General features: G+C 34.9%; 1 protein-coding gene across 5 annotated transcripts in view; it reads right to left on the bottom strand.

Annotated features, from left to right (window-relative positions):
* Positions 1-22,788, bottom strand: part of LOC108700145 (protocadherin-11 X-linked) — a 901,035-nt gene that overhangs the window by 692,830 nt on the left and 185,417 nt on the right. The window contains exons 5-6 of one of the 5 annotated variants that reach the window (XM_018233056.2): positions 13,721-13,810; positions 9,031-10,600 (exon numbers count right to left, since the gene is read on the bottom strand). The exons of 3 other annotated variants lie outside the window; for them this stretch is intronic. In XM_018233056.2, coding sequence (XP_018088545.1) covers positions 13,739-13,810 — 72 coding nt within the window. In that variant the 3' untranslated portion in view covers positions 9,031-10,600; positions 13,721-13,738. Of the gene's footprint in view, positions 1-9,030; positions 10,601-13,720; positions 13,811-22,788 lie in introns of those variants that run through there. One more of the 5 variants, XM_041574897.1, reaches the window with a different exon arrangement.

The raw sequence follows: 22,788 nt of genomic DNA on the forward strand, positions 1-22,788 counted from the left end.
GTATTAGAGAGGTGGATAACTACTTTCTTGGTCTTTTCTTTGATCACTAAACAGCCTATTAATGCCTTATACAGTTTTCATCACTTCTGCTTTGTCTTGAATGATAAAAAGTGTCAATTTGGTGTCAGCATTAGTGCCTTCTAAGTTGCTGATGGACAGCCAAGAAGCAGAGTTGAACTGAAATAAGACAATGCTGCCGGCAAAAAAACAGTAAATAAATAAAACACAAAGACACATTTACAGAGTTTAGTTTCAAAGCAAAAAATATATTTAAAAACATTTTCCTTAAAAAATATTTTACAAATAATACTTAAAACATAATGTGCCATTTATAAGACAGGCATGGGAAAGCATTAAACATAAAATGTATATAAATCCAAATATAAGGTAGAACAAGGTGATTTACACTGCAAAGAAATTCAATAGACATATCAACATAATAGGGTATCCTATTGCACTTTGTTGCACTTAACATGAACTCTAACTTGAAGTGAATTAAAATAAAAGTGGTCCTTTGGTGCATTTCCATAATAATAACAACACACGTGAGTTACACAGACATCGACTTTTTATTCAGTGCCTTCCAATGGGATTTACAAGATTTAGGGGTCATCAGCAATTTACAGTCCACATGATGAATGTTGTCCAGGATCTATAGACTTTTGCACAATCCAAGGACCAAACACTTGTCAAAGACTCTTGATCTATGTTTAAGTGCTAACATGTTCTCTATGTCCTCATGGTTCAATCAATAAAGAGTGAGCAGCAAAAAGGAAGTCAACAGCTCCTTATCCCAATTATAGACATGCATTACATGAAACATTAATGTGGTATATTTTAAGTTAATTAAATGCAAATTGCATTTCATTAGGAAAACCCATTAAGTGGAGTATTTATTAAAGGTCAGATTTTAGTGGTTTTTGAAACCATGACTAAACTCCCATTCTTTAAAAACATGAATGTCATGGAATTTATTAAAAGATCTGAAAATAAAATTAAGAATGGAAAAAAAATTGCTGACCGATGCGGTAAAAAATACCTCTACATGGAATTTATTGAAAGATCTGAAAATAAAAGTAAGAAAGGAAAAAAAATTGATGACCGATGCGGTAAAAATACAAATACCTCTACATATTTGAGTTTTTCAGACAATTCCTAGCAAAAAAAAAATCAAAATGGATTAAAAGTGGTCCGATAAGAACAGAGCAGCACACGTTGACTCCTACAGCACCTCTACAACTTTTACTTTGCAATTTTTCTGCATTAGAGATTTTTTTGTTTTTGACACTGCATTAATCTCAAATCTTTTAAACTTTTAAAAAAGATAGGAAAACCACAAATGTTTCGAGATTGGTGGGAAAAAAAAATCTAAATTTGTAAATGGACCCCTAGATGGTGTTGGCTCGATACAAGGTTGCAATGGAAGATATTAGTGGAATGTTTTATATCCAGGTTACTATACCAAAAATATTAAATACAAGTAATTATAAACTTTTCCATAACACTACGCTATGGGGCGTATTTACTCACGAGTAAAAGGTTCACACATTAACCTCTGTTTTAATGAAACATTACTAACAATTTAACCTCTAAGGCAAAACTTTGCCATGTAAAAGTTACTGAGGTGCTATAGAAGTCAATGGGAGCTGCACTGATCCTATTGGATTTTTAGAGGCTTTTTTGATTTTTTTCTCAAGGAATTGTCAAGAAAAAGTCAAATTTTTATAGGTTTTCAGATTCTTTAGCTAGGTCAGCGCATTTTCGTTGATAACCCTTTATCTTTAGATCTTTTTATAAATTCAATGACAATTGTGGTTTTAGAGTTTGTGAGTTCAGTTGTAGTTTCAAAAATGTCTGAAAAATCTAAAATCCCACCGCTAATAAATACGCCTAATATTCATGGCCAGCCTTGACTAAGAATATTCAAAATCATGTTTACCAACAGAGTCTGGTCAAGACCAACAGAGTCTGGTCAAGTTCAGACCAACAGAGGTCCCATGTATATGCACCAAGCTGGGTATATATATATATATATATATGTGTGTGTGTGTGTGTGTGTGTGTGTGTATAAAATTTCATAATTATATATTATATATATATATGTAGATATTTGCATTGTCTGCTGTATCTGAAACCTACCTTCTTTCATTAAGATGAATTAAGACGTCTATACTCATCTGGGGCAATTAAATAATATAGGGGTTTCAAATTTAAGTACAGGTATGGGATCCGTTATCCGGAAACCCATTATCCAGAAATCTCCGAATTACAGAAAGGCCGTCTCCCATAGAATCCATTATAATCAAATACATTTTTAAAAATAATTTCCTTTTTCTCTGTAATAATAAAACAGTACTGTGTACTTGATCCAAACTAAGATATAATTAATCCTTATTGGAGGCAAAACCAGCCTATTGGCTTTATTTAATGTTTAAATGATTTTCTAGTAGACTTAAGGTATGAAGATCCAAATTATGGAAAGATCAGTTATCTGGAATACCCCAGATCCCGAGCATTCTGGATAACAGGTCCCATACATGTATATGAAAGAAAAATAAAAAGAACCCTCTATCATGTCAACTGCATGCCATTTTCAGCAAATGAAGAAAAAAATAATGGTTTGCTTCAGGATGCAATATATTTCTTTGCTTTCATATGGGAAAGACTTTTCTTGACAGGAGGGGGTTTGACTGTTAATCTGCTCTTTTATATCTGTTTAGATGTTTCTTTGGTTCAGCTGCCTTCCACCTAAGCAGTAGGAATTTTTGTCTTTTATCTTAAATCAGAGGGGAGAAAGGTTAAGGGAGTAAAGTTGCAGTAACATGAGGTTTGTAAGCTGAATTCTTCAGGGCTAAATGCCTTCTTTAGTGTCAGAGTAAAATGATCTCTAGGACCTGAGTGAGTTGCTGCAAACTACTTTGAATAGGTATAAAAACTGTAGCTCCGACCTTGAACATTCAGAGCACTGTGGATAGCTGCTGCTGAATGAAATGCTTTATATAATCTTACAGAATCAAGATGATGCAGGGAAAATAGAAAAAAAAATAATCAAAACCTGAGAATTTCTGGCTCAGGACAATTATCTAAAGCATGTGTCGTACTGCTCGGTAATTGTTAGTACATGACTAACACACAGTTAATGTGCATTACCAAATTACAATGATTAGGATATTTGTGTTTTCTTTAGCTCTTGTGCCATTTAAATAAGAACTCAACTACAGGCCTCTCGTCAGTTACAGAAATAATAAAGGAAAGATCTGTTTAATCCATCTGACGATTGGTATTGCTCAAGACACAATAAAAGGAAATATTTCCTAAGCAAGCAAATAATTAGCTTGTGCTACAGAAGTAATTATACAATTATCCTAGTTAAATGCATTCAACAATATCCTCATTATGCTGTATACTGTATGTGTATGTATAGTGAGTGCTGCCGAAGACTTATACAACCCTAGGGACTGATGGTGCTTGAAATATTATTGCATTGCTGTGTGTAATTAGTAGCTCTAATTAAGAAAAAAAAAAGGTTAATAATAAAAACAGATTTCTAAGATCTAAAATTTGCCTGTTTCCCAAAGTTGACATAAAAAAGGTCATAAAGAAGGCTCTTCTGTAGATCCAGTAACTGTCACTGGATATTGATATTGTGTAATGTATTACAAGATGACTTTAATTCTGGAGAAATACACTGGCTCCCATCAAATTTTTTTTCCTTTCATCTCAATGTCTCATACTTCTATTTTCCTCCTCCTAGAAATGAAGTATTGATTAAACATTTACAATAAGGGGAAGAGGGTTTATGTAAACAAGTAGTCCAGCACTGATTGATTATTTTTTTTTGTATAATTTGCATCAAATTGTAAATTTGTATTTGATTCAATCAAGTTATAAATGTAATTGCAGATTTTTGCCAATTGCTTAAAATAAGTATTGGAAAGTGTTTCCCATTATTTTCAAGCTTTACAAGCTTTGATGCACAAATAGGAAATCATACACGTACAGACAGATTTATCAAATTTCAAGATGCAAATAATATCTTTAGAAAAAAAAATGCTTTCCTATTTTATAATTATTTATTTTATTATTTGGCCCTTCTCAATGGCGTTGTTTTAACAAAAAACTTTAGAAACTTAAACTTGACAAGATCCACCCAAAGGAATAGGTACATCATTGTTTTTTTGTAACGGAAAACTATAATTCCACTTACTGAAGAACTTAAACTGTTGTTGAGAATTTTCAAATTGCTTTATAATGAAATGCTAATTCTAACCAAGCAAAAATATTTTTTGTGCACTTTCATGCTTGAGATGCAGTTGTAATGCAAGCTACAAATTATACAATTCTGATTCTGAAAAAAGTTTTTAAATGCTTTGCAACATTTTCCATGGACAAGATTTGCCAAAAAAAGATCAAGCATGTTATAATTTGAATGTGCTTCTGATTATTAACAAATAAAGAAGACTTATATTTAATACTTACACATTTATCCAGTATTTTAGTTTATATACATTGAGAAATACATTGGAAGAAGTTTTAGTTGGTAATCATCTTTATATATATATATGATTTAAGCATTAATCATCATGATCTGAAGATGATTTTAGTTACAGATAAAATGTATTTTTTTATGAGAATCATCCCTACTAGCACAATGTCAGTTATCTAACATATTAAAATGATTTGCTTGTCAAAATGACATTGTAAACGAAGATCAGAAGAGACTTAAAGGGATACTGTCATGGGAGAAATTTTTTTTTCCCAAAATGAATCAGTTAATAGTGTTGCTCCAGCAGAAATCTGCACTGAAATCCATTTCTCAAAAGAGCAAACAAATTTTTTTATATTCAATTTTGAAATCTGACATGGGGCTAGACATATTGTCAATTTCCCAATTGTCCCAAGTCATGTGACTTGTACTCCGATAAACTTCAATCACACTTTACTGCTGTACTGCAAGTTGGAGTGATATCCCCCTCCCTATTCCCCCCCCAACAGCCAAACAAAAGAACAATGGGAAGGTAACCAGATAGCAGCTCCCTAACACAAGATAACAGCTGCCTGGTAGATCTAAGAACAACACTCAATAGTAAAAACCCATGTCTCACTGAGACACATTCAGTTACATTGAGAAGGAAAAACAGCAGCCTGCCAGAAAGCATTTCTCTCCTAAAGTGCAGGCGCAAGTCACATGACCAGGGGCAGCTGGGAAATTGACAAAATGTCTAGCCCCATGTCAGATTTCAAATTTGAATATAAAAAAAATCTGTTTGCTCTTTTGAGAAATGGATTTCAGTGCAGAATTCTGCTGGAGTATCACTATTAACTGACGGGTTTTGAAAAAAAACATCCGATGACAGGATCCCTTAGGTACTGTTTAAAAGTTTGGCGCTAAACAAAAAAAATAAGTTCAATGACTTCATTGATGAGAGGAAAGATTTCATTGGAGGATCCATTTGCTCCAGTTGGACCTTTTGCCCTGGAGGACTTGGAAAAACTAGTAATGTTCAGTGCAGATTTAAGCATCTCTATGTTTGCTGGACTGCATCTGACTTCATAGTTTTAACCTTTATAGTATGCTGATGAATGCTGTGAATCTAAGTACAGCAATGGCTGGATGGCATAAGACTACACTATGGAAAGTACATTTTCATTTGAATGTTAACTGAAAAAATTATTTTTTGATTTGATATTCAATTCTATAATCCCTTTGGGTGTTTCAAGGAAATAACAATACATTGCTAGGGTAAATTCATTTCAAAACACTGTTGTTCAACCACACTTTACACATTTGTTGATAGACTACCAATCCTAGCATATTTTATTATGAAGTGGTAAAGAATGCTGGGAGCTAAAGCACCATAACATCAGGGTTGTAGTCTTTAAACAATATTGCTTCTTATGTTGTAACTTTTTTTGGGCAACACGATTATCTTTAATAAATTATCTTACATACAGTACATATTTAAGCAACTGTTATGGAGAATTAGTGGCCACAGTAGGACAGATTTATAGAGCCATTACGGTCCATTGAAATAATGTCTCTGTTTCCACCATAGATTGAGTTGGTTTGACTACTCTAATAACATTATTGCCTAAAAAAATCATTGAAAATATCCTGTCTACCTGAATGTTGGTAATTTTAATTACAACAAAACTGTACTTTCATGTGTAAAGCCTACCAATAATGCATGTTTGAAATGGAAAGATGCATGAACAAATAACTATAGTTGGCTTATTTGTGCTATCATTGGTCAGTACAGAGAAGGGTAGTTTCCAACAGGTGTAAAGTAGATCTGACATGCACATGAATGAGATCTGTGTCTCCAGCCATATAACTTATCACCTTGTGACATGATCAGTCAGATATCTGCATGCAACCACTGTAAATCTGTACTTACCAATATCCACCGATCATGATTTCTACTCATTCTCTCATACCATGTGAAGGGGCCAAGGTGATTATAGCCTATGTCAATCATTAGTGAGTATGGAGCCATTGCATGCTCTGATCCTGGATTAAATGTTAATGTTCTTTGTGTTTAGCTGGAAAACATTGCATTTGGCAAGAACTATGGGGCAAATTTACATAAGGTCAAATATCGAGGGTTAATTAACCCTCGGTATTCGACTGTCAAAGTTAAATCCTTCGACTTCGAAGTCGAAGGATTTAGTGCGATTCGTTCGATCGAACAATTAAATCCTTTGAATCGTTCAAAGGATTTAATCCATCGATCGAACGATTTTTCTTCGACCTAAAAAAGCTACCTAAGCCTATGGGGACTTTCCCCATAGGCTAACATAGACTTCGGTAGCTTTTAGGTGGCGAACTAGGGGGTCGAAGTTTTTCTTAAAGAGACAGTACTTCGAATATCGAATGGTCGAATAGTCGAATGATTTTTAGTTCGAATCGTTCGATTCGAAGTCGAATGTCGAAGTAGCCATTCGATGGTCAAAGTAGCCAAAAAACACTTCGAAATTCAACGTTTTTTTACTTCGCATCCTTCACTCGAAGTTAGTGAATCGGCCCCCTAGAAGAGTTTAAATTAAAACACTTTTGTTACCTTTTTAAATGTGTGAGAATGTCGAAGTTTTTTTTATTCATTCCTTCACTCGAGCTAAGTAAATGGGCCCCTATGTATTTTACCAGAATTCCTAATTGCCACATCTTAGACCTACTTACTAATGAATATACATGATAAAAGGAATATCCCTTTAGACGGGATCTCTATAAGTGAACCAAAGTTTATTTTAAATAGATTCCTAATGCACTTTGAGCATTTTGCAATCTGAGCCTTTTGTTATTCATTGCCGCACAGAATTAAAATTAACACATGCAAGTCATTAGTTAAATAGAGATTTTCCTATCTTGTGTATTTTGTCGCATCTTTCCATTTAGAAAAGTAATTTTGTACGAAATAGCACTACTGGGTTACATTTGCTACTCTTTTGTGTTATGGAAAGGTACCTTATTCACCACCTCCAAAATCAAGTTTTACAGTCTGTTATTGAACAATGAAATTGACTTATGAAGTTCAAGCTGTGTCTTCCCTTATGCTGCTCATAAACTCAAAATGATCCAATGTCCTGATGTTATCAAATGTCAGGTGGGTAGAAATTTCACATCTGTAGTTTAACCATCAGAACAAAAATAAATGTACAGTAATATAGACTTCAACTTTGAAGGTATCCTTTTTTTCTTATGGAATTACTAACAAGCATACCCACAGAATTAGGTTTATTTGCATAATGAAACTACTTACTAAGAGAGCAAAAGTTAGGTTCTTTGTAGCAGTTTGTAGCAGTTACAGCAAAATGACCTTATGGTAATGCTGTATTCCATGCTTTGGTTATAAAAGTATCAGCCACATATAATTTATATCCTGCTTTTATCTCAGAGCTGAATTCAGTCATTGACTACAATAGCAAATTAGCATATGTTCTAAAATGAATTAGGAAGTACACCTACTTTAGTATTTAGCTTCTCCTAATGGATTGTGCTTTTAGTTTCTTCAGCATATGCCATGCTGACATAAATTAGTAACAGCCTTTTCTGTTTCATTACCTACTTCTGGTCACTTATGGCATTCATTAATAATTTAGAGTGATGAATATTAAATTCTTCTTCTTGCTTGCTTATTTTACAAAAATGTTGACTGGAATGTTCTCTTCATAGATGTCAAAAAATAGTCGGTAACTATAGAGGACTTTGATTATGTATCAGTACTTATCATAGAACTTCACTTTTGATTTGATTTTCAAATTTTTTATTTTAGCTAAACACTGTTTCCTTATATCTCTTCAATATTACTCAATTACTGCTGATCTGTATTTCTTACTACTCAATGTGAAACATAGTGTAAATTAAAACACTCTGTAAAATTTTGATTCACATATAAAACTGTGATACGTGTTTTGTTTAGGAGCTTAAATATATATCCAATAAATAATGTATCTATTAAGAGTCTGCCACAAATTGTAATTGGTAATTGCATGCTCGCTTGCAGTACTCTAATTTCTATAAGGAAATCTTGATTTCTATTCTACAGTTGTTTTTGAGCTTGGCAGTGCTAAATTTTGCATCAATCGTGTAGTCAAAAGTATAAGAGTAGAAAACTTTAGCAAGCTCCTTCTTCAGAACGCTACGTGTGTATTCCAAAAACACCCATTAGACCTTTTTTTATTTGCAGTCCACTAAAACCCCTTTAAGGCCTACTAAATGTATTTACTTAATGATAAATATAGTAAGGAATTACAATAAACTAGACAAAAATGGTGACTGTGGTCAATGCTAATTTTTTTTGTATTTTCTTCCAACGAAATCATCAACAACAAAAAAAAAACGGTATATAATACCAATTTAATATAGGAATAACAATGCACAAAAAAGGGATATTATATAATGCTTTCTATAAATTTGGGGACTGGTCAAATCGAATGAGCTACTTTTTTTGTATTTTTAAAGCCTACTTAAAAAAAATTAAAAATAAATAAATAAATAAATATAGGACATTGTAGGAGTCAAAGAAATACAACATTTAACATTTTATTGTGTACTACATTTTAGACAGTTGTGGCTGTTTTTCTTGTTTTCTATATGTTTAAACTGTACCTATGCATAAATGAAACCACAGAGCATTAATGGAAGAGCAACTTTACAGGCTTAATATAGATACATGCATGATTCAATGGATTCCCTATGGCCTATAGCACCCTGGCTTAGTGACCACCACAGCTCTTTCAAGAAGACCTGCTGCAGTAAAAAACAGCCTTTCATTGTCTGCCATTAAAAAGAATGGAAAAGCTGTGGCTATGGCAGACACCTGCGGTAAAATAAAGGGCCTCCTGGCAAAGGAAAATCAGGCTTTTCCTTTACTGCATTTTTTTCGTTGCCCTAAGGAAAATTGTTGAAGTTCACTTATAAAACTGAGGCTAGAATGGTGGTCTAGAACCCAATGTAGTAAACTTGAACTGTTAAAATCGTTTGTAGAATACCATGTCATGTTTTTGAATACTTATTACCAGAGAACCTATTAATGGGTATGGAAGTCACAGTTCTTAAATTTGACATATACCCAAAAATGATTTACTGTAACCATTAAAAATTATAACACATTAAAAAATATTATTTTACTGTTGAAAATGTAAGGGCCACACAGCCCTATTTGTTCTTACACGTTGATTTAAGTATAATGTGTTAAGGTCAATGCAGAATTGTTAATGAATAGCTTATTTGTTTGTATGTAACTGATTACAGAATTTTATCACCCAATTCATATTCAACTTCCCAAGGCATAAAGATTAAAACGTATCTGTTTTGTATTATTTAGCAATATTATTTCTAGGGGATGCCAAAGTTCTTGTATTTAATGTGCAACCATACCAAAGAGATGTGTCCAATTGCTATGAAATCAATGGAGATTTTGGTAGTAAAAATAGAAAAAAACAGAACATGATAGAAAAGAAAATTAGAAAACCAATGAAAGAATCAGTACATTCTTTGACATAAAGAAAGTTTCTTTGAATATTATTTCTGAGGGAACACCAGTAAATTAGCAATCTATTATGTAATACACATTGATATTGATACTAAATATACATCATATTAAACATCATTATAAATGTAGCGTATAAAGAACATTACATTCTTTTCTATACATTTATGCACATTTTATTGCTCCCTAATTCAATATTGATAACCAGATATTACATAAATACAAATAAATAGAAGCAAATATTCATGAAGCATATGATGATCTCTGAAAACAATTAACCATTGGATTTATATCCATCCCTCAAGATGAGCAATGGGCAACAGTTGCCATATTTCTTGGTTTCCATGTCTACACTATAACACAAAGTTTATTGTCCATGGGAAAAATTAGTCTTGCCCTGGATACCTTTCAGTAGGAATGCTGGAATGGTTCATCTTTACTTCCACACCCATCAGGAGGTCAGATGATTAAATTCTTCGGCAATCAGAGACAGGAGAAAGGGCTTTTTTTCTCGTGCTGTTTCCTTGTTTCCATGTTTGCTGGTTTAACATCATTGTCTACGCAAACGACCTCAGTACATGACCTCAGATGCGGTGACGTTCTCAGAGCTGGCAAACAGAGAAACAGCATGAGAAAACCCCATCCTGAACCATGCCACCAAACACAACACTGTAAATCCCAGGTCATTCAGTACATTATGGGTATGGAGACATATACAAACTGTTGTTTAGTGTATATATACTGTATGTATGTATATATATATTTATTTATATATATATATATATATATATATATATATATATATATATATATATATATATACAGTCCAGAAGTCCTTAATGCACACCGTAATATATATCTAGCTCAGTCAATACCTGGGTTACTGGCAAAATTATCCAAATAGCAGAGGAAAGAAGATGCACACCAGGATTTGTATACAACTGAAACGTTGGCCGATTTTTTAATGTAAACCAATAAATATGGAATTTTAACTTTTTGTATACAAATCCTGGTGTGCATCTTCTTTCCTCTGATTTATATTTAACGATTTTGCCAATTTTGTTTATCTTGGTGGTGCTTAAAAATCCTAAACATAATTTTACAGTAACATTTGGGGACCCATAAGAATTAACAGCTGTTAAGTCAGCTCAGCATGAAAAGCTTATTTGTCATTTGGCTGCAATGGCTGACCACCCTACAAATTGAACCCTTAGGTGCTAAATAAAACCATCATCACACAGGACTGAGAGGGGTGTCAGAGGGGTGTCAGAAGACAGGCTTGATGGCACCTTCTCTCCAGTATGCTGTGTGATGTTACTCCATCTTTGTTTTCCAAATAATGCAATTCAGAGAGGTCAGGCCACTGCCCACAGATGATAAATAACTCTAATTATATTGTAACTTATGATTCAGAGAGTCAGTGTTCTGGAAGGACTCCGTATTGAAAATGAGTTAGTGTTTTAAACATATTTTACCTGCCACTTACTTTCATTTAAATGGGCAGTCTTCATTTAGCAGTTTTCACAGCCCATCTTTCAAAATATAACTCATAGGAGTACTTTTCAAGTGAGGACTACTCATATAATAGTTAAAAATATGGCAGCTCCTATTCAAAAGCAGATTACATTTTGTGCACACAATAATAAGTACAAGAAAAAACTCAAATTTTTAGTGTAAATAAAATAAATTGAAGATAATCCTTGCTAAAATGTAGCTAAAATTAGAAACGATTGCAATTATATCGGCCTCAATTTACAAACTATCTATAAAGACTGGATTTGTGCACAGCATTATTACTGGCCATTAAGGGCAATGAGCTACCAGGAGATTCTTGTCATTCGTCCACCTATGTAATTTATAACTCTGTGGGAAGTCGGCTTATCTCCATGGACTTTTGTGTTAATTTTTTAGACCTTGCTGAAGCAATTGAGAGAAAGGTGATTATCACTCACAGATGTGAGCATTTTCGAGCAATAATCATCTGACCTGCGAGTGCAATGGCAAGGTCTGGTGATTACTGTTACAGTCAATGGAAGGACACCTCCCATTGTATTAAGCATTAGTCTTTCTTACTGCAGCTTAAAGTGGCAGTGTATCACCTACTTGTGCTGCTTATCATGTTAAATAACCTGATACTAATCCATGAGGCCTCCCCCAATGACAAGTTACTGTGTACAAACCCAGACTTTTGCTGATTTGTAAATGATTCTCAGTGTATCCTTCTTTAATTAATATATGCTTTCACATTCTGGAAGAACACATTTGAAAGTCAGGGAGGAAGAATTTTACAATTATAGAAAAATGGTATTTATAATTAAAGAAAAATGAATGAGATTGCTCTATAATAAAAGAACATTTTGTAACACTCAAAAATATGTAAACAATACTATACTTTAATTAAACCAAAGATATTTAAAATTGCATCTGATTTATTTTAACAGCTGAGGGACATGTTTCTGCTTCTCTGCTGACTAGTAACTGAATTTTTTTAGAAGTATTCTGCTATGTAGCTGTTCTCAAAAGAGCAAACAGATTTTTTTATATTCAATTTTGAAATCTGACATGGAGCTAGACATTTTGTCAATTTCCCAGCTGCCCCTGGTCATGTGACTTGTGCCTGCACTTCAGGAGAGAAATGCTTTCTGGCAGGCTGCTGTTTTTCCTTCTCAATGTAACTGAATGTGTCTCAGTGGGACATGGGTTTTTATTATTGAGTGTTGTTCTAAGATCTACCAGGCAGCTGTTATCTTGTGTTAGGGAAGCTGTTATCTGGTTACCTTCCCATTGTTCTTTTGTTTGGCTGCTGGGGGGAATAGGGAGGGGGGTGATATCACTCCAACTTGCAGTACAGCAGTAAAGAGTGATTGAAGTTTATCAGAGCACAAGTCACATGACTTGGGGCAGCTGGGAAATTGACAATATGTCTAGCCCCATGTCAGATTTCAAAATTGAATATAAAAAAATCTGTTTGCTCTTTTGAGAAATGGATTTCAGTGCAGAATTCTGCTGGAGCAACACTATTAACTGATTCATTTTGAAAAAAAAAATGTTTTTCCCATGACAGTATCCCTTTAATGAATAAAAAACAATCGAGGTAGTCAGCCAGTCAGTCAGGATAATATGTCATAAATCTCAATCTGAGATACCAAATGCATCAAACAGCTTTCTTTAATTGAATGGGACAGCTCAACATGGCAATTGGTGAATTTATTCTCACTGTTTGTTAAATGTGCGTCTCTCGCTATGATATTCCAGGGAGGGAGTTTTGATTGGCCCTCTGAGAGCACTGTGGTAGTCAAAATACCTTGTGAACAATAGGCTTTATTCTCTTGAGATAACATAAAGATTGACCTATGTAACTATTCTACTGTTCAAAGATCAATAAAGACTGATTTATTATTTATCATATTAACAAGGGACATAATCATGTATCTATCTGTTTAACCATCACTGCAGGAAGAAATCTGTAATTACAGTTCCCATGAAGGCTTATTCTAGTTTATATTTAAAAAGCAGAGAATGCATATTTTGCCTGCTATACCATTTTAATACAATCATTCCAGTTTATGTCCTCTACTGGCTGAAAACTATTTCCCAGATTCTGCATTTTTGAGGTCACAAAATGTTCTTTCAGAGAACGCTTTGATTTTGCATGGAATTGTTTTGATGCAAGGATAAATAATACATGTAAGGGCCTCTACTTTGAGAGGATCTGGAGAAAAACTCACCAAGACAGCAAACAGTGATCAGGACACTGCTGTAGGCTGCCCAACATTTACTGACGCTGCATTATCAAGAATCCAGTGAATGCGTAGGGGCTGGAATAAAGGGGAGAGATCAAAGTGAAGTGCACCTCAGATGATCAAAGTCACACATGTAAACAATATCGACAATGGCGTTGTCCAATTATATCCCAAGCTGACGCGCAAAAGAAAAAAACAAATTAATCAACACATGCATTTTCATACTGTAAAAATATAAGGGGTAGATCACCTTTATATTAACCTTTAGTTATAGAAGGACCCATTTTTAGCATTGTTTTTCTTGTTTTTGCAAATTTTGTCCTCTTTTACCTTTCTCCAGCTCACAATGTAAAATCAGGTCATTCATCCTAGCAACCAAAATACTGTTGCTCGGTGAGGCTACAGTTTTACTGTTTTATTACTTATCTGTTAATTCAGACCTTGTTGTATTAATCTGACAATCTGTCATTCAACCCACTGATTAGTTGCTAGGATAGCTGAAAAAACTCAAACCTGGAGAGCTGCCAAATGAAGTTAAATAATTCAAAAACCACAACATACCAACTGATTGATAATAGCTTTAGAATAATTAAGTCTACAGCATACCAAAAGTTAATTTTAAGGTTAACTACCCATTAAACTGTGTTTTGGCAAGAAACAGACTCATAACAAATATACATGAATTATGTTATTATTATCTAACACACAGATTTCCAAAAAAGGGTAAAGCATTGCCAGGTAGTTTAGTTTTTAAAAAAAGTTACTAACTTTTCCATCACAGAAAAAATGTTAAATTAGACATAATCTGATTTTTTTTTTACTAAGCAATAAGCATAGTTACCACTTTCTAAAAAAAAACCCCAGTACATTGTAAATTAGCCCTGTTGTTTATATGGGAGGATTTGCTTTGCAATTAAACCACATTAGTAAAGATTAAAAATGAAATATCTATACAGTTCAACCATTCACAGATTCAAGCAAAAAATAAAACATAGCAATAATAAAAACTCATTATTCCAGGGATGATTTATCTCAAGTGAACTCATTTATGCTGAATGCCATGGGATTTACAGACAGTGTGTGGCAGGTGACATTTATCAGTAAATGTGCAGGTGTCGATGACAATTACCAGCCACTTCACTTAGCCTAGAAAAGAGGTAAAAGCACAATACCTCCCATCCCTTTCAGTGGCATCATCAGATTAGGACACCAGTCTCTGCATACTGCTACATACATCATCTGCTAAAAACTTCAGTTACCCATAGGGTCCATTCCTATTCCAGAATGCCATCCAGGTTTCCTTATGAAGATTTCCATCTGAAACATCTTATAGATTTCCCCAAAGCCGCATACAATGCCCTTAAATCTACTTATTTTGTATTAAATCCCCTACTAAATGAATTAACCCACCTCTTACCGTAAGTGAAATTTGTTGATTTTTATTTATTTATTTTTCAAACAAGTTCCTGTTACATGGTGCATGGCTGTTACAAATCAGAAGGGGTAAGATTGGAGGCATTGTCCAGGACAAGACTATATTAAGGAAAGCAAGAGCACAACAATGTAGCAACTAATTTTAATGGCTGCTCTAATGCACCGTTTATACAGAGATGGATATTTTCAGACACTTGTCATACTTGTAGAGTTGCATCAACACAAAGTTAAGAGCTACTGGCCCTTTTAAGTGTTCTTTAACAAGAACAAGTAAAGAATCTGTTGTAATAAAACAAGCTTAATGCCAGTGTCAAACATGGAATACGTCTAAGTAATCAGAGGCTTTTTCTACAAATGAAATTCACACAGAGGCTAAAAACATCCTAAAATGACTCCATTAGGTACTGGAATTAGTAAAATCTATAGTTCAGAATTCATTAATATTCATGCATTCATTTGTCCGAACACTAAAACAACACTAACCACGACTGCTAGTTTAATGTAAAGGGCCTCCACAGCTTCAAATGGATTACATGTTTTTCACGTAAACTGTAAAGAGCCTCCAGAATAACAAACCTTTCTCCCTCCATTTAGTCATATTTTATTTCTCTATCACAAGCAGCTGAACTGCAGCCCATTTAGCTACTTCCTTGTCTAGCATGAAGATTAGCCCCCTGAGCGCTCTCTCTCTCTCTCTCTCTCTCTCTCTCTCTCTCTCTCTCTCTCTCTCTCTCTCTCTCTGGCTATAAAGATCTCAAAGAGGTGCCTATTGCAAGTGCCTGAGTGATTTCCATTGGAGCATGAGCATGAGCATGTCCAGTAGGAACCTCTTTGAGGTCTTTATAGTCAGAGAGAGAAGGAGAGCTCGGGGGTCCAAACTGCAGGTTAGAAAAGAAAGTAGCTTTGGGCTGCAGTTCAGCTGCCTGTGATATGAAATAAGACTAAATAGAGGGAGACAGGTATTGTATTCTGGGGGCTGTTTAGAGTAATTTAAGAGAGAAAAAAGGTTTACTTTTTCTTCAAACCAGACACTTCAAATCAATGCTGTTTCCTAATGGACTGTAGGTAGAACTCTCAAGTCGCCCCTATTTTTAAGAGTCTGTCACAATGTTTAGTGATGGGCGAATTTATTCGCCAGGCACGAATTCGTGGCAAATTTGCCGCCAGCGAATAAATTCACGAAACGGGCGCGAAAATTCACGGCGTCAAAAAAAATGGACGCTGCCATCCGTTTTTTGGACGCAGATGCATTTTCGACAAAAAAACGCACCATTTCTAGACTTTTTCGCCGTTTCGCAAATTTCGCACGAAATTTGGCAAATTCGCCCATCACTAACAATGTTCAATCAATTTTGTGTTATTAATAAACTTTCTCCTTTTGTTTCAGTGTTCCTGTTTTTGCTTTACTGCCCACAGCCACAGCCATTCAACTGTAGACATATACTGGGGGGGTTATTTATTAAACTCCGAATGTAAAAATCATGAAAAATTTGTGATTTTTTTTTTATAAAATCAGACTTTTAAAAAAAATCTGAATTTATTAAACCCTGAAGATGGGAAAAACAGAATCTGAAAATCCGGCATCTCAGACCTGTCGAGGTTATATAAGTCAATGGGAGAAGTCTCAATGATTTTTTAATGTGCACTGGGTTTCGTGCAATACCCTGAAATGTTTGGAGTTTTCGGGTGAAATTTGTGAAAATCGGTTGAAAATGTTTTTTTTCCTGCAAAGCAAATTTTCAGGAAAATGTAATAATAAATAAGCGTAAAAAACCAAGTGGATTTGATTGGAGTTTGTAGCAGAAAATATTGAGATACATTTTGGATGTTATTGTAGGTGTGACATATTAACATTGTTTAATTCTTAGGTTCCCCCTACTGTGTCTCCCTTTTCTACCTCAAATGCCTGCATGCATTTATCTTATTGTGTAGATGATTTGAAATATATTAAGTTCAACTAGGAAGTAGAAATCATTTCAATATTTCAAAATAATTGAATGGCAGCTGCATTACAAGATGCAAAACTGCAACTAACTACAGTAACTGCTTATAATAAGCTATGTTTTCTCCAAATTGATATATTGCACATGGGTTACATGATAAGTCAAGGCAGACTGAAATAAATGTAAAACAGGCAATAGCTGCCAACAATTGCTTAATTTCTGTTTTATTTTGTTTTTGTTTTACAATAATAGGGTACTGTGCAATATTTAAAAATTATCATTGAAGCATTGTTCCTCAGAAGTGTCATTATGGGTGCCTGCACAATTTGTGCACAATACACCAATAAAGATGCAAAGTGTGTATATTTATGTGGCCAAAGTCTGCATGGTTTCTGATATAATCAATTTTATCTCCACTATCCCTCTCTCAGCATCTGTTTCTCTTCATTCTGTCTTCTGTCTTCATGAAGGAGTTGGGTGTCAGATAGTCATTGCCAGTTAGAGCCAATATATCTTATAGGGGGGCTTGTATGTATTCGAGCTCACTCAAATAACTGATTCTAGTACAAACCAAATCTAACAAAATAACTGCCTTTGGCACAGATCCTGCATGTAGATAGACACGATCTCTGATTATTTTAATAGTGAGCTCTAATACATCTTCTAGGCAAAAGGAGCCCCCTATAAGATATATTAAATCTATTTGCCAATGAATATATGACACCCAACTGCTGCAGAAAAATGAAGAGAAACTGAGTGAGGGATAGTGCAGATAACGTGATTATTTCAGAAACGATGCAGAATACTTAATTGTTTGTATTTAGAAAGTTTATTATTTCGTATGCTGAAGCTTAAATGACATTTTCGTGCTAGTTCCCCTTTGAGTGACAATATGTATTGTCTAAGGGGCAGATTTACTAAGCTTGAGTGAATTTTCGAAGTCTAAAATGTGCGAATTTCAAAGTAATTTTTTGGATACTTCGACCATTGAATAGGATACTACGACTTCGAATTTACTTCAACTTCGATTCAAAGTAAAAATCGTTTGAATATTCGACCATTCGATAGTCGAAGTACTGTCTGTACTGTCGTTAAAAATCCTTCGATTTCAATACTTCGCCAAATTAAAGCTACCAAATTGCTATATTAGCCTATGGGGACCTTCCAGTGCATTTTTTAAAGTGTTTGGCATCGAATAAAAATCCTTCGATCAATCGCTAAAAATCGTTCGAATCGTTCGATTCGAAGGATTTAATCGTTCGATCGATCAAATGTTATTTTAGCACTAAATCCTTCGAATTCGATATTCGAATTCGAAGGATTTCAATTCGATGGTCGAATTTCGAGGGTTTTAACCCCTCAAAATTTGACCCTTGATAAATCTGCCCCTAAATGTACTGGAATTGCACATGCTTATTTGTTTTAAATCTTGACTGGATGTGTTTAGGCCAATTAATCACAATACATTTGGTCACAAAAACAACATACACAGGATACATAATTTGATGCTAGAAAGGTTGCTGGCTGGAAAAAGGACCATTTTGTTCTAATGGATGTCACTGTAATCTCATAGTGTATTTGCCTTTGATACTGCTTTCACCGTTGAATTGATTCTTCTATTTTCTTCAATTTTACTTCAATCATATTCTTAAAAAAAGGCTAATTTTAAAGAATGAAATTAAGTACTATACTTTGAGAGATTGAATTTTTCCAGCACTTATTTTGCTTTAGATCTCTGCACTTTGGCTGAATATTACTGACTGTAACATATCTGTAAAAGCTTTTACTATTCTGCTATACATGCTTGATACATGGAGAAAAAATATGTAAGTGCAAATTTTTCTTGAAACCTCTAAAAAAACTCAGCAAGTTATGGAAGTCAATGGGAATATCCTCTAACAATTTTGTTTTTTAATTTATTTTCCTAGTTTATTAAGACATTTGCTAACAAATGCAATGAAAAAATGCACGCATGAATATTTTGTTTTATTTTTTCTTAAATAAGCTAACATTCACGGACAAAGTCACACAAGTTTTGTCTGCTTTGTCCAAAGTTTTTTTTACTCAACCTCTTGTCATTGGTGATGGGCGAGTCCCGTTTCACCATGAATTTCGCAAAAAATTCACAAATTTATTCGCGGGTGGCGAAACAGGCAGTTTTGCCGTGAATTCGCGCCTGACTAATAATTTCACCCATCACTACTTGTCATGCCTAAAGCACTGATTAAACTGAAAAATGGGTGTCACCTCCCCAAAATTATTTGCTTTTATATAAACAAATATGGGGAAATTATTAAAAAAGGAAATAAGGCAAGTATGTGTTAAAAATATTTTAGAAGATCTCATATATAAATAAGAGAAAAGAGCAAAATTCTTATCTAAAAAATGCTTTTTAAATAAAATATGTAAATCTGTATCCTTACACACATGTATGTGCAGTAGTTACATATAATATTGGCGATATGCAGACCATGAGATCTTGCTAGCAATGGCATTTACTTCTGTTGGAGTGATTCAATTTCATTGTCAGTGAATTTTTTGTTATCTATTCTAAGATACTCTGATATCTTTGCATGTTAAAAATAAATGGTAGTGATAGTGATAATTGTATGTGGGATATACCCCCTACTAGAGATGTCGCGAACTGTTCGCCGGCGAACTTGTTCGCGCGAACATCGGGTGTTCGCGCTCGCCGGAAGTTCGCGAACGTCGCGCGACGTTCGCCATTTTGGGTTCGCCATTGTTGGCGCTTTTTTTTGCCCTCTCACCCCAGACCAGCAGGTACATGGCAGCCAATCAGGAAGCTCTCCCCTGGACCACTCCCCTTCCCTATAAAAACCGAAGCCCTGCAGCGTTTTTTCACTCTGCCTGTGTGTGCTGAAGAGATAGTGTAGGGAGAGAGCTGCTGCCTGTTAGTGATTTCAGGGACAGTTGAAAGTTTGCTGGCTAGTAATCGTTTTGATACTGCTCTGTTATTGGAGGGACAGAAGTCTGCAGGGGTTTGAGGGACATTTAAGCTTAGGTAGCTTTGCTGGCTAGTAATCTACCTTCTACTGCAGTGCTCTGTATGTAGCTGCAGTGGGCAGCTGTCCTGCTTCTGATCTCATCTGCTGACTGCTGCAATAACAGTAGTCCTTGTAAGGACTGCTTTTATTTATTTTTTGTTGTTTTACTACTACTACTACTACTACTACTACTATAAGAGCCCAGTGCTATTAGTCTAGCAGTGTTGGGGAGTGGGACTGGTGTGCTAATCTGCTGCTCCTAGTAGTTCAGCAGCACCAACTTTAATTTTTTTTTTTTTAATATTCATTTTTTTTTTATTTTACTTTTTTTATTTTACTACCGCTGTAGTAGTGTATAAGTTGACCTTTTAGGCATTATTTGCCCTGTAGGCATTATTTGCACACTGTTTTCTTCAACCCGCCATCGAGCTGTGTGACCTTGTTCACATTCTGTCTAAATATCCATAATATTACCGTCTCCAGAAAAAACACCGGAGTCACTTTTTTCAAGCAGCCATAATATATTTTACGTAATCCGTATCCACCGCTGTAGTAGTGTATACGTTGGCCTTGTAGGCATTATTTGCACACTGTTTTCTTCAACCCGCCATCGAGCTGTGTGACCTTGTTCCCATTCTGTCTAAATATCCATAATATTACCGTCTCCAGAAAAAACACCGGAGTCACTTTTTTCAAGCAGCATTCATATATTTTACGTAATCCGTATCCACCGCTGTAGTAGTGTATACGTTGGCCTTGTAGGCATTATTTGCACACTGTTTTCTTCAACCCGCCATCGAGCTGTGTGACCTTGTTCCCATTCTGTCTAAATATCCATAATATTACCGTCTCCAGAAAAAACACCGGAGTCACTTTTTTCAAGCAGCCATAATATATTTTACGTAATGGCGAAAAATGACTATTTTCAGCATTTATATGGCATATTTTTTCTGGCAACTGTGCTTCAGTGGCTGCGTCCAAAAAAACTGGGCAAACAATGCCTACAAGGTCAACGTATGGCAGTTGTTTAAAGAGAACAGTAGATTACTAGCCAGCAAAGCTACCTAAGCTAAAATGTCCCTCAAATCCCTGCAGACTTCTGTCCCTCCAATACAGAGCAGTATCAAGCAGATTACTAGCCAGCAAACTTACTATCATCTGTCCCTGAAATCACTAACAGCTCTCCCCCTACACTATCTCTTCCAAGCACACACAGGCAGATTTTTCAGATACATTTTTGCCCTTGATCCCCCTCTGGCATGCCACTGTCCAGGTCGTTGCACCCTTTAAACAACTTGAAAATCATTTTTCTGGCCAGAAATGTCTTTTCTAGATGTTAAAGTTCGCCTTCCCATTGAAGTCTATGGGGTTCGCGAACCGTTCGCGAACCGCTCGCGTTTTTGCGCAAGTTCGCGAATATGTTCGCGAACTTTTTTTCCGACGTTCGCTACATCCCTACCCCCTACTGTTTAGAAGAAAGACACTACAGATCACAGGGCAATTAAGTGTAAGTCGGCTTTAAAAAGAGAAGAGTCATTTTAAATGTCTTGTATATACCTCATACAATCAGTAAGATATTATTATATAACATGCTGAAATTTATTCCAGGAATTTATTCCAGGACCCCTACATATAAGAATCTAATGCACCACAGAACTAAACAGAGAAGGAGATGCATCAGTAACTTAACTTTTTGAAAACTGGTCGGCCAGTTGGACATAACAGCAGGGGGCACTACTGTTGAAAATTATGATATTATTAGTGTAAGACTGCTAATATCATATCTTACGTTTAGGCAGTGTTCAGTAAACACTAAGTTTTTTTTATTCTATTCCTATTCATCACATGTATTTGAATACATAATTCTCTTAAGCTCACATATTAAAACCATTTCTTTGGAAGACAGATACAGGTATGGGACCTATTATTCAGAATCCTCGTAATTTGGAACTTCATACCTTAAGTATACTAGAAAGTCATGTAAACATTAAATAAATGTAATTCATACCGTTCTGGATAAAGGGTTTCCGGACAACGGATCCCATACCTGTACCAGATTTCATTGTTTTTCTTTGCAGAAAGTGCTTTTTCTGAGCGACTGAACCGTTATTGTTATGAGCGATACATCTTGTTTAATTTCTATGGTTAATTGGTCAAATAAGAGTTAACATATACAGGTATGGGATCCGTTATCCGGAAACCCTTTATCCAGAAAGTTCCAAATTACGGAAATGCCATCTCCCATAGACTCCATTGTAATCCAATAATCCACATTTTTAAAAATGATTTCCTTTTTCTCTGTAATAATAAAACAGTAGCTTGTACTTGATCCAAACTAAGATAAAATTAATTCTTATTGGAAGCAAAACCATTTTATTGGGTTTATTTAATGTTTACATGACTTTCTAGTAGGCTTAAGGTATGACGTTCCAAATTACGGAAAGACACGTTAACCGGAAAACCCCAGGTCCCGAGCATTCTGGATTATAGGTCCCATACCTGTACAATGTTTGCATACTCGGAGGCCTTGTAGCAAATGTTAAGGATTGGTTAAAATTTCTTGAAATAATTCCTTGAAACAACATTTTACTGTATGTCAAAGATTTCCCTACTGTGGTAAATCTATGTTGCAGATTAGCAGATATGAGGCTGCTCTAACTAATACCATAGT

This window comes from Xenopus laevis, chromosome 8S, assembly GCF_017654675.1.
Source record: "Xenopus laevis strain J_2021 chromosome 8S, Xenopus_laevis_v10.1, whole genome shotgun sequence".
Lineage (NCBI taxonomy): Eukaryota > Metazoa > Chordata > Amphibia > Anura > Pipidae > Xenopus > Xenopus laevis.